This window comes from Pelodiscus sinensis, chromosome 4 (assembly GCF_049634645.1).
Source record: "Pelodiscus sinensis isolate JC-2024 chromosome 4, ASM4963464v1, whole genome shotgun sequence".
Lineage (NCBI taxonomy): Eukaryota > Metazoa > Chordata > Testudines > Trionychidae > Pelodiscus > Pelodiscus sinensis.
This window is the reverse complement of record NC_134714.1, coordinates 11,512,430-11,524,799: the sequence shown is the minus strand read 5'-3', so window position 1 is coordinate 11,524,799 and position 12,370 is coordinate 11,512,430. Positions and strand designations below refer to the sequence as shown.

At 43.9% G+C, this 12,370-nt stretch overlaps 1 protein-coding gene across 15 annotated transcripts in view; it reads right to left on the bottom strand.

The window, feature by feature from the left end:
* Positions 1–12,370, bottom strand: part of KIAA0586 (KIAA0586 ortholog) — a 115,593-nt gene that overhangs the window by 92,800 nt on the left and 10,423 nt on the right. For all 15 annotated transcript variants that reach the window (XM_075926295.1, XM_075926308.1, XM_075926305.1 and 12 more), the window contains 2 exons: positions 9,427–9,496; positions 6,486–6,660 (listed from right to left, as the gene is read on the bottom strand). In XM_075926295.1, the coding sequence (XP_075782410.1) occupies positions 6,486–6,660; positions 9,427–9,496 (245 nt within the window). The remainder of the gene's footprint in view (positions 1–6,485; positions 6,661–9,426; positions 9,497–12,370) is intronic.

Sequence of the window (12,370 nt, the reverse complement as noted above, 5' to 3'; positions counted from 1 at the left end):
GGTGGCAGATAGGCTAAACATTCATACGTCCCTTCATGATTCAATCACCATTCCACATACTTTCACACTGATGAGGCTCATGAAAAAAGTCATATATTAATGACATTTGTCAATGAACTCTTTGTGGAAGAATTTTACATCTCTTCTTCTGTGTTACCCACATTCTGCCATATATTTCATGTTATACCGTTCTCAAATGATGATCCAGCATATGTTGTTCAATTTAAGAATTGAGATGTCACAAAACAAAAATAAGGTAGCACTAGCAATGTGAGATTTCTAAAGATAGCTATAGCATTTAACCCCAGGTTTAAGAACCTCAAGTTCCTTCCAAAATCTGAAAGGGATGAGATGTGGCACATGTTTTCAGAAGTCTTAAAAAAGCAATACTCTGGTGTAGGAACTACAGAACCCAAAACACCAATATAAAATAAAAGCAACCTTCTGTTGGTGATATCTGACTCAGATTAAAATGAACATGCATTGGTCCACACTGCTTTGGATTGCTGATGAGCAGAACCCACTATCACATGGATACATGTCCTGTGGAATGGTGGCTGAAGCATAACAGTACGGTATAAGTGCGGTTCAGACTCACTGACATGGCACCTCCTGCTGGTCACTCTGGGAATTAGCTCTGACCCTCTCAGACCCTCTTTTGGCCAGGGCCTCATCCACTGTCACTCTGCACTCTCGCCACCCCATAAGCTGTGTCACTCCCAGGACCATGGTGTCCTCTTCAGGACACTGCTCTCGGACAGCGCCTACTACTCTGGTCTTTCTTCTCCCTTCCAGGGATAACAGCAGTCCTCAGTCTCATGCCTGCCACCGTGACCAGCTGCAGCCAACGTCTAGCCCCTCACCTCAAGGGCAAGCCACAGTCTATAATGGTGTCACTTCAGTGTGGTGTGGTGCGATGCAAGGGCAAAAACGCGGACTCAGGCCCAGCCCAATACCTCTGGGTCCTGACCCAGGAACCTTCTGGCAGCAATCTTGTCCTACCCTCCTTCTCTTCCCTGTACTGCTTCTTGTTCCCTGGACCACTTCCCCCATCACCCTTGCACCTTCTTGACCCTTGTGTTAAGGCTGAAAGCCTGACAGGTATCAGGACAGAGCCTCTTTTGCTCTGCTTCCCCAAGCCTGCCCAACACTGCATCTTCCCTGGTCAGGACCCAACTGCTCACTGGTCTGCTGAGCAGCTCCTTATAAACAGGGCTGCCCCAACCTGCTGCCTTTTGATTGGCTTTTTATAAGCCCTTCCCTGATTGGGTGGAGCCCTGTGCAGGCGCTCTCCAAACTGCTTTAACTCCTTCCATTCACAGAGGGGCAGTGACCCTACTACAGACAACATATGAATTTTAAGCACATCTAGCCTATTCTCACTTCCAGCTGACATTATAAACAAGAAACAGGAAGCATTATCTCCTGTAAATGTAAACAAACTTGTTTAAGCAATTGGCTGAACAAGTAGGTGGACTTAGTGGACTTCTAGGCTCTAATATTTTACATTGTTTTATTTTTAAATGCAGTTATTTTTTGCACATAATTCTACATTTGTAAATTCAATTTTCATGACATACAATACTTATATTAGGCAAACTGTTTTTACAGTGCAAATATTTGTACTCAAAATTACATATAACGTGAGCATTGTAAACTTTGTATTCTGTGTTGTAACTTAAATCAACACATTTGAAAATACAGAAAACATCAAAAAAACTTAAACAATAATAGAATACCATTTATTTATCAGTGCAATTACAGTAATCATAATTAATTTTTAATAGCACAATTATGATTTTTTTGTGTCACTTGACAGCCCTACACAAATGACATTCCCTTAGAATAGCTTATCCCAAGTTCTTCCCCAGCATTGTTGACCAGCATGTCTGAGATCCCCTTTTATGTTTGTCTCCAGGCACACTATTTTTGAGAGGCCTACCTTTAACTACAAGGCTTAGAGAACATAATTTTCAGCATATTATATTTCTATAGCCATCTATCTAGATGAGAAGGAGTTTGGAAAGGGAGTGGGAAGGGGCCGAGGTACACTTGCCATTCTTTATAGTTTAGTTTAAAGATTTTAATCAAAACTTCCTGATTTAACTAAAAAAAAAACCTATCAATAACCTAGGCAGCTGTAGGAGAGAATGCAGACAGAAGCCCAGCAGCAGAGTGGGGGTTCTCCTATTTATTGCACTCAGTGTAGCATGTATGATTACCTGCCCTGCGGGTGGGTGGTGTATGCGTGCTTTCAGTGGAAGGAGCTCCTGGCCCTCAGAGACTGTGTACGAGCTTTGGAGGCCAGGGTGGCTGAACTGGAGGAGCTGAGGGAGGCAAAGAGGTATGTTGATGAGGCTTTCCAGGACACTGTAGAATTGCCCCACCTCCAGTCAGACAACCCCTGCACTGTTAAGGAGGATGAAAGGCTCAGGGAAGGAAAGCAGTCAACGGGAGCAGAAGGAAACCTTCCCATAGTTGGGACCCTCCTTCCAGATGTTGGGGTATCTTCTTGCACTGAGGTTACCTCGCTGGGGGAGGGAACTCCAGTCATTAGGAAAAGGCAGGTGTTAGTAATGGGAGATTTGATCATTAGAAATGTAGATAGCTGAGTTTGCGATGACCAGGAGAACCATATGGTGACTTGCCTGTCTGGTGCGAAGGTTGCGGATCTCTCGAGGCATCTAGATAGACTTATGTATAGTGCTGGGGAAGAGCCGGTTGTCGTGGTACATGTAGGTACCAATGACATAAGAAAGGGTAGCAGAGACATCCTGGAGGCCAAATTTAGGCTGCTAAGAAAGAGATTGAAAACCAGGACCTCTACGGTGGCATTCTCAGAAATGCTTCCAGTTCCACGCACAGGGCCAGGTAGGCAGGCAGAGCTTCAGAGTCTCAATGCATGGATGAGACGATGGTGTAGGCAGGAGGGTTTTAGATTTATAAGGAACTGGGGAAGCTTTTGGGAAAGGGGGAGCCTATACAGGAAGGATGGGCCCCACCTAAACCAAAGTGGAACTAGACTGCTGGCACTTAAAAAGGTTGCAGAGCAGTTCTGAAACTAAGAGATGAGGGAAAGCCAATTGGTGCAGAGGAACATGTGGATCAGACAGAGACGTCTCTGAGAGGAGAGTCTATTGATAGGGATTCTCTAGCTTTTAGTCAGGAGGAGAGGATGGAAGAGGATAAAGAAAGGGCCAGATAAAACAAAAAACATTAACATAACAAATCTGACACATCAGAAAAGGGCAGACAAATAAACAGAGACAAGCTTTTAAAGTGCTTGTACACAAATGCTAGAAGTTGAAAAAATAAGATGGGTGAACTAGAATGCCTCGTGTTAAAGGAGGATACTGATATAACAGGCATCACAGAAACCTGGCGGAGTGAGGACAATCAATGGGACACAATCATTCCAGGGTACAAAACATATCAGAAGGACAGAAAAGGTCATGTGGCTGAGGGAGTGGCACTATATGTGAAAGAAAATTTAGAATCAAATGAAGTAAAAATCTTAAATGAATCAACATGTTCCACAGAGTCTCTATGGATAGTAATTCCCTGCTCTAATAAGAATATAACAGTAGGGATCTATTATTGACCACCTGACCAGGACAGTAATAGTGACTATGAAATCCTAAGGGAGATTAGAGAGGCTATCAAAATAAAGAACTCAAGAATAGTGGGGGATTTCAACTATCCCCATATTGACTGGGTACATGTCACCTCAGGATGAGATGCAGAGACAACATTTCTTGATACCTTAAACCAGTGGTCCCCAACCTGTGGTGGTGGCCGGGCGCCAGCGGGCCCCCCCATAGCCGCGTGCCCCCCCCCATAGCTGCTCCCGGGGCCGGCGCCTCCCCCTCCCCCAAGCGCCCGGGGCCAGCGCCCCCTCCCCCCCAAGCTCCGCACGCCCGGGGCCGGCGCCCCCTCCCCCCCAAGCTCCATGCGCCGGCACCCCCCCCTCCTCCAAGCACTGGGGGCCGGGGTCGGCGCCGGCGCCCCCCCCAAGCGCCGCGCGCCCAGGGCCTGCGCCCCTTTCCCCCCAAGCTCCGTGCGCCCGGGGCCGGCGCCCCCCCCTCCTCCAAGCAGCCGGGGCCGGCGCCCCCCGCCCCAAGCGCCACACGCCCGGGGCCAGGCCAGCCCCGAGCACGTGGCGGGCGCACATGAACGCTTCTTGGAGCAACTGGTACAGGAACCCACAAGGCGAGAGGCAATTCTCGATTAAGTCCTGAGTGGCGCGCAGGATCTCGTCCAAGAGGTAACTATAACAGGACCGCTTGGAAATAGTGACCATAATATAATAACATTTAACATTCCTGTGGTGGGAAGAACACCTCAGCAGCCTTTGACAAGGTCCCTCACCAAAAGCCTTTGACAAGGTCCCTCACCAAAAGCTCTTACGTAAATTAAGTTGTCATGGGATAAAAGGGAAGATCCATTCATGGACTGAGAACTGGTTAAAAGACAGGAAACAAAGGATAGGAATAAATGGTAAATTTTCAGAATTTAGTTAGAGGGTAACTAGTAGTGTTCCCCACGGGTCAGTCCTAGGACCAATCCTAGGATGAATCCTATTCAACTTATTCATAAATGATCTGGAGAAAGGGGTAAAGAGGGAAGTGGCAAAGTTTGCAGATGATACTAAACTGCTCAAGGTAGTTAAGACCAAAGCAGACCGTGAAGAACTTCAAAAAGATCTCACCAAACTAAGTGATTGGGCAACAAAATGGCAAATGAAATTTAACGTGGATGAATGTAAAGTAATGCACATTGGAAAAAATAACCCCAACTATACATATAATATGTTGGGGGCTAATTTAGGTACAACTAATCAGGAAAGAGATCTTGGAGTCATCATGGATAGTTCTCTGAAGACGTCCACGCAGTGTGCAGTGGCAGTCAAATAAGAAAACAGGATGATAGAAATCATTTAAAAAGGGATAGAGAATAAGATGGAGAATATCTTATTGCCCTTATATAAATCCATGGTACGCCCACATCTTGAATGCTAAGCACAGATGTGGTCTCCTCATCTCAAAAAAGATATACTGGCATTAGAAAAGGTTAAGAGAAGGGCAATTAAAATTATTAGGAGTTTGGAACAGGTCCCATATGAGGAGAGATTAAAGAGACTGGGACTTTTCAGCTTGGAAAAGAGGAGACTAAGGGGGGATATGATAGAGGTCTATAAAATCATGAGTGGTGTGGAGAAAGTGAATAAGGAAAAGTTATTTACTTGTTCCCATAATACAAGAACTAGGGGCCACCAAATGAAACTAATGAGCAGCACGTTTAAAACAAATAACAGGAAGTTCTTCTTCACACAGCACAATCAATTCTCTGGCACTCCTTGCCTGAGGAGGTTGTGAAGGCTAGGACTATAACAGGGTTTAAAAGAGAACTAGATAAATTCATAGAGGTTAAGTCCATTAATGGCTATTAGCCAGGATGGGTAAGGAATGGTGTCCCTGGCTTCTGTTTGTGGAGATGGATGGCAGGAGAGAGATCGCTTGATCATTACCTGTTCAGTTCACTCCCTCTGGGACACCTGGCATTGGCCACTGTCGGCAGACAGGGTATTGGGCTGGATGGACCTTTGGTCTGACCCAGTATGGCCATTCTTATGTTCTTATGATGGATAAATAACTTATCACATAGTTTCTGTATATACACGTTTCATCTCACAATGATTAAAATTCCCAAAGGGAGACACACTTTCAATAGAGACCTTAAATGGCTTCTTCTGGTAAACCCAGAAGACCCCTGTAATCCCAATGTACCTAGTATCTTCTGCCAACTAGCTTCAAGAGGCTCTGGGGTGACACCTACAAATACACAGAAAAGACCTCACTGAACACACATAGGCTGTGTCTAGACTGGCAAGTTTTTCCGCAAAAGCAGCTGCTTTTGTGGAAAAACTTGCCAGCTGTCTACACTGGCCGCTTGAATTTCCGCAAGAACACTGACGATCTCATGTAAGAAATCAGTTCTTCTTGCGGAAATACTATGCTGCTCCCGTTCAGGCAAAAGTCCTTTTGCCCAAAAGCTTTTGCGCAAAAGGGCCAGTGTAGACAACTCAGATTTGTTGTGTCCAAAAAAGCCCCGATTGCCATTTTTGCAATCAGGGCTTTTTTGCACAAAAGCACGTCTAGATTGGCATGGACGCTTTTCCGCAAAAAGTGCTTTTGCAGAAAAGTGTCCGTGCCAATCTAGATGCTCTTTTCCGCAAATGCTTTTAACGGAAAACTTTTCCGTTAAAAGCATTTGCAGAAAATCATGCCAGTCTAGACATAGCCATAGTGTTTGTATCCTTTTGTCATACCTTCCTACTCAGCGAGTGAGGTATACTGTTAATCGAGATTACAGTGAGCACAATAAGAGGATACAAATGGGAGCTCCACTACTAGCCACATCAGACTTGTTTATTATTTCTACTATTTAATTTGACAGAGCACAAGTTTTAACAAAACATGTCTTACTTTGAGAAGTGGAGCTGTTGTAGCAATGGCAGCTGCTGTGGCTGCTGCAATAGTTGTAGCTGGATCTAAATCACTGTGTGCTGACCTGGTATCTTGAGCACTCTCTTTCTTTTCCGTAGATATATCTTCTAAAAGCTGCACCTTCACTTCCTTAAATACAGGAGGGTTTTGGGTTCTATAAAAAAAACCAGAACAATTTCCTGTCAATGGCATTTGTTTAATTGCTCATGAAACAATGTTCCTGTTTCCTCCCCTTTTCCCCATAAACCAGCCTTTCCTCAGCACTGTTAGCTATTGTGAGGCTTTCTGGGATACCCAGGGTTATGATGCATTTCACCCCCACTTGCCTCTGGCATGAGAATGCCTAGTCTGTGCCTACTGTGGATCAACTCCCTGAAATCACCTGCCTCTGGCAACAGAAGCACTGCCCTCCAGGCCTCTGCAGGCCTTACTCTCTCTGTATAGGTTAGCAACACAACCCATATGCCTTCTAAATGTCCTTTTGAAGTGCTCAGCCCTGTTTAACTGGACACTCCCAGAATTCCCAGATTTCTTTCCTCTAAAGGAATAGTAAACATCATGTTGTAAGATTCAATAAACACCACTCAGATATAATTGTAGTGAAAACAAAAATATGTTTATCACAGACGAGAGATGCAACTGAAAGAGTGAGAACACTGTAAACAAATGGTGATGTGTAAAACAGAATCATAATGTGCTTCCTACAGCCTAATCTTAATACACAAGGTATTCCTAACTCCTACAAGATAGTGCACAGAAAGTCTTTTCCGCACCATTTTCAGTCAGGTAGGCTAAAATCCCTTCTCATAAGATACACCCCAATGGCAACTTGCCCTCAAAGAATGAAGGAATAACTTCAGCAGTTCATCTGCACCCAGATACAATTTCAAAAGTTCATTGTCATACTCCTAAACAGGATTAACTCTTGCTGGTTTTGTTTTTTCCTGAAACCTCCACAACTTATTCATTGGTATTTTTCTCAGTCTGTAAATGGGCATGCACTGAGAACCACAATATGTTATTTGCACATGACCAGCCACAGTGAGATAAGCATCTCTTCCCATCTCCCTGCCAGAAGTATCTGAATTATCTTTGATGACATATCTTAACTCACAGACTTAAAGTATATAATATTTAGTACCATACAGACATAACTTCACATATTTTCTGCATGTACATCTCACAATTATTATGATTACCAGCATGATACAGGCTTTCATTATACAGGCAGTCCCCGGGTTACGTACAAGATAGGGACTGTAGGTTTGTTCTTAAGTTGAATCTGTATGTAAGTCGGAACTGGCGTCCAGATTCAGCCGCTGCTGAAACTGATCAGTTTCAACAGCGGCTGAATCTGGACGCCAGTTCAGACTTACATACAGATTCAACTTAAGAACCCCAGGCATCCCCAAGTCAGCTGCTGCTGAAACTGATCAGCGGCTGATTCCAGGAAGCCCGGGGCAGGGGCTTCCTGTAGTCAGCCACTGGTCAGTTTCAGCAGCGGCTGACTTGGGGACGCCTGGGGCAGAGTAGCTGGGGTGCTGCTGGGTTGGTCCAGTAGCGCCGTCGCTCCTCGGCGCTACTGGACCAACCCAGCAGCACCCAAGCTGCTCTGCCCCAGGTGTCCTGATTCAGCTACTGCTGAATCTGACCAGCAGTGGCTGAATCAGGACGCCTGGGGCAGAACAGCTGCTGTACCACAGGTGTCCGGAGCAAAGCCATGGAGCACGGGGGCAGCGGGACAGCCCAGACGCGCCGTGGCTGTCCTGCTGCCTTCGGGCTCCGTGGCTTTGCTCTGCTTTGCTCCCCGTCCCCCTGGTCTGCAGACCAGGGGGACGGGGAGCAAAGCGGCGGAACACGCCTGCAGACCAGGGGGACGGGGGCGGGGGGGCAAAGCAGAGCCAAGCCGCGGAGCGCCCGGCCAGCTGACAGCCCAGACGCATCTGGGCTGTCAGCTGATCGCGCGCTCCGCGGCTTGGCTCTGCTTGTCCCCCCCCCCCGTCCGCCTTGTCTGCAGAACAGGAGGATGGGGGGTGGGGCAAAGCAGAGCCAAGCCACGGAGCGCGCTGCCAGCTGCCAGCCCTGTCTGCTGCCCACGTGTTCCGCCGCTTTGCTTCCTCTCCCTGGTCTGCTGGAGACCAGGGAGAGGAACGGCCCCGTTCGTAACTGCGGATCCGACGTAAGTCGGATCCGCGTAACTCGGGGACTGCCTGTAGATCTTACACGACATTCTTTGATGGACCAGTTGACACCAAGAGGTCTTTGGGTCAGACCTATAAAGACATTTATGGCTTCTCCAATGATAAGCTTCCTTTAAAGCAACACTAAACAGCTGACACTAAAGAATTCTATTTAAACCTTTACTGCAATAAGAGAATAAATATTTATTACAGAGTTTGTTAAAGTTTGTCTATCTATGGTATGACTGCATCCACACATAAAGGGGTTCGATGCTGGCTATCACTTAGTTCAATTATATATGCAGTTCTAAACTGTGGTATACACTTGACCTTATTGAAGGAGTCTGTAACCAGGCTACACTCCAAGGTGCAGGCTGCTAAGGGCAGACATCTTATCTCTTTATTTGTCTGTAAAATGCTGAGCATGCTTTGGTCACTATATAAATCAGAACAATTTCTGCCCCATTTTTTTGTATTGCTAAAGCATTACTTCAAAAGGCTTTTGTGCATTTTTTTTCTGTAATGCTTTCAAAGTAGTAAGACTCCAAGGCAAATAAGTCTTCAAACCAGAAAATGAGCTCTTAAAAAATAGTTCTGCAAGTTTAAACAGACTATTAATGGAGGATAATAAAGGACTATACTTTTTAAAAACAGTGCTATTAGAAGGGATCAGGAAAACCAGGAAACACATATCTTAAAGAAACAAAACAGCTTAGACATTATTCATAGCTTGGACTTACCTCTGCTTTAATACAGCTCGTAAAGCCTCTTTCTCACCAGTAGTGTATTGAGAAATAAATATATCACGATCTATGATACAAGAATATACACTTTGTCCATTTAGGTTCAGGCCTCATTTTATAAAGGTAAAAACATTATTTCAGTAGCATGTAGACACTTAGTATAAAGTAGGTCACAGTTGAATACACAGACCACAATATCTATTTCAGGGTATAAAGGTCCTCTTCACAGGTAAAAGCTCCAAATTATGAAAAGACAAACATTTGTTATCATTTAACACAGGGCTAAAATCTGAGTGACATTCACTACTGCATTTTAAAGTTAGTCAGTGATAAGACAACCCAATGCACTTCGGAAATAACTACAAATTGATTTTCTGTCACATTAAAGCACAGAATAATTTGACTATGCTGTCAAAATAAAATTCACAGTTTTGAATATCTACACCATGTGACAGACATTTAAACTGTGCAAACTCTAACAGAAACTTTATAATAAGCATAAATGAACTAGAACTGCATGGTATTCGTATTTGTTTTTCTTGAACTACAAAAGCTTTGCAACAAAAGCTTTCACACACCATCAAATGCTCTAGAAGGTTCACTAATCAGGACTCTTTCCCACTGTGCATCACAGAGAACCCCAAAATCCAATAGTCATAAGCAAGCTACACTAAGTTTACTTAGTACAGGAACTTGAAAATTCAGATAAAGCAGCACTGCTTGTTGTAGATAAATTAGGTTACTATACAATCTTGTTGTTAATGCACAAACAACACAGCAGCCTTTTACCTCTCTCTCAGAAAGAATTTAACAGAAGTTGTAGTAAGATATCGTTATTAAGACTGCTGAGAGCTGCACAGAGGGTGGATCTCTTCTTAGTAGTATCAGATAAGGTTAAACTGCACTTGACAATCAATGGACAAAGTAAAACCTGCATTGCATTAACTTTGCTCATTTATGAATTTGTGAAATTCAGTAATTCACAATGGAATCACTGATTAGGCTTAAAGATGACTGAATGGTGACTATGCTTAAAGATGCTCTTTCTTACTCTACAAGTCCAATCCTCATGTGTTGTTGTATCTGCTAAACTCAGAGTTTGAAACAGGGCGAGGTTTGTGTGTGTACATTCCTTCTTACTCTTGTCCACAAAGAATAGTGAATCCGTGCAATTCCATTGAGGGCAATGGGGTTGCAAAGGTTAACTGAGCTCAGAATTTGACACACAATGACAATGAACAATCCAGCAAGAATCACTGACTTTCAGATTCCAGATTGAGTTTGCAAGGCTGGCAGTTAGAAAAGGATTTTTATACATGCAAGCTCGGCACAAAGTCATTTAAGTCATGGATCCCCTTTTTACAGAGACAAGGCCGGTAAGGTAGTATCTTTTGTTTGACCAACTTCTGTTGGTAAGAAAGAGAAGGTTTGAGCCACACGAAGCTCTTCACAGCTAAATGCACTGTGGAACAGACTGTTAAGTGTAAGTTGTCAGAATGTATTCTAAGGGATGTTCAAGGTAGAGCAGCCCATTAAACACTTCTGCAATCATAGGACAAAAAGAATGGATTAGTGGATTACAGATTGTTGTAAGAAGCCATAAATCCAGTCTCTATTCAGTCTGTAAGTCTTAGTTTCTAGCAGAGAATTGAATTTAAGCTCCCAGGTTTGTCTTTTGAAAGCATTGTACAGGATGAGGATTGATAGGTCAGACAGAATGACAGCTTTATGAAAAGCTATGATGCTTGGAGTACCTTTCCCAGACCTGAAGTAGAACTTTTTGTGGCTCAAAACATCAAAAGTTTATATCACCTATAGAAGTTGGTCCAAAAAAAGATATTACCTCACCCACCTTGCCTCTAATGTCCTGGGACAAACACGGCTACAACTACACTTTTTTTTACAGTTGTTTTACAGAATAAAACACTGCTTCAAAAACTACTAGAAATGTAAGATCTACATAAGAACGGCCATACTGGGTCAGACCAAAGGTCCATCCAGCCCAGTATCCTGTCTGCTGATAATGGTCAATACCAGATGCCCCAGAGGAAGGGAACACAATAAGTAATCATCACATGATCCCTCTCCTGTCATCCATTTCCAGACAGAGACCACTAGGGACACCATTCCTACCCATCCTGGCTAATAGCCATTGATAGACCTAACCTCCATGAATCTATCTAGCTCTTCTTTGAGCCCTGTTAAAGTCCCAGTCTTCACAACATCCTCTGGCAAGGAGTTCCACAGGTTGACTGTGCGCTGAGTGAAAAAAAATTCCTTTTGTTTGTTTTAAACCTCCTTCCTATTAATTTCATATGGTGACCCCTAGTTCTTATATTGTGGGAATAAGTAAATAACTTTTCCTTATTCACTTTCTCCCCACCACTCATGATTTTATAGACCTCTCTCATATCACCCTTTAGTGAGATCTTTTTGAAGTTCTTCACAGTCTGCTTTGGTCTTAACTATCTTGAGCAGTTTGGTATCACCTGCAAATTTTGCCATCTTCCTGTATACCCCCTTCTCCAGATCATTTATAAATAAGTTGTATACAATTGGTCCCAGGACAGAGCCTTGGGGGACACGACTAGTTACTTTAACCAGTTATCAATTCATGAAAGGACCTTCCTTCTTATCCCATGACAACTTAATTTACATAAGAGCCTTTGGTGAGGGACCTTGTCAAAGGCTTTCTGGAAATCTAAGTATACTATATCTACTGGATCCCCCTTGTCCACATGTTTGTTGACCCCCTCAAAGAACTTTTATAGATTAAGAAGGCATTATTTCTCTTTACAGAAACCATGTGGACTTGCCCAACAAATTATGTTCATTTTATTCTTTACAGGCAGTCCCCGGGTTACGTACAAGATAGGGACTGTAGGTTTGTTCTTAAGTTGAATCTGTATGTAAGTCGGAACTGGCGTCCAGATTCAGCCGC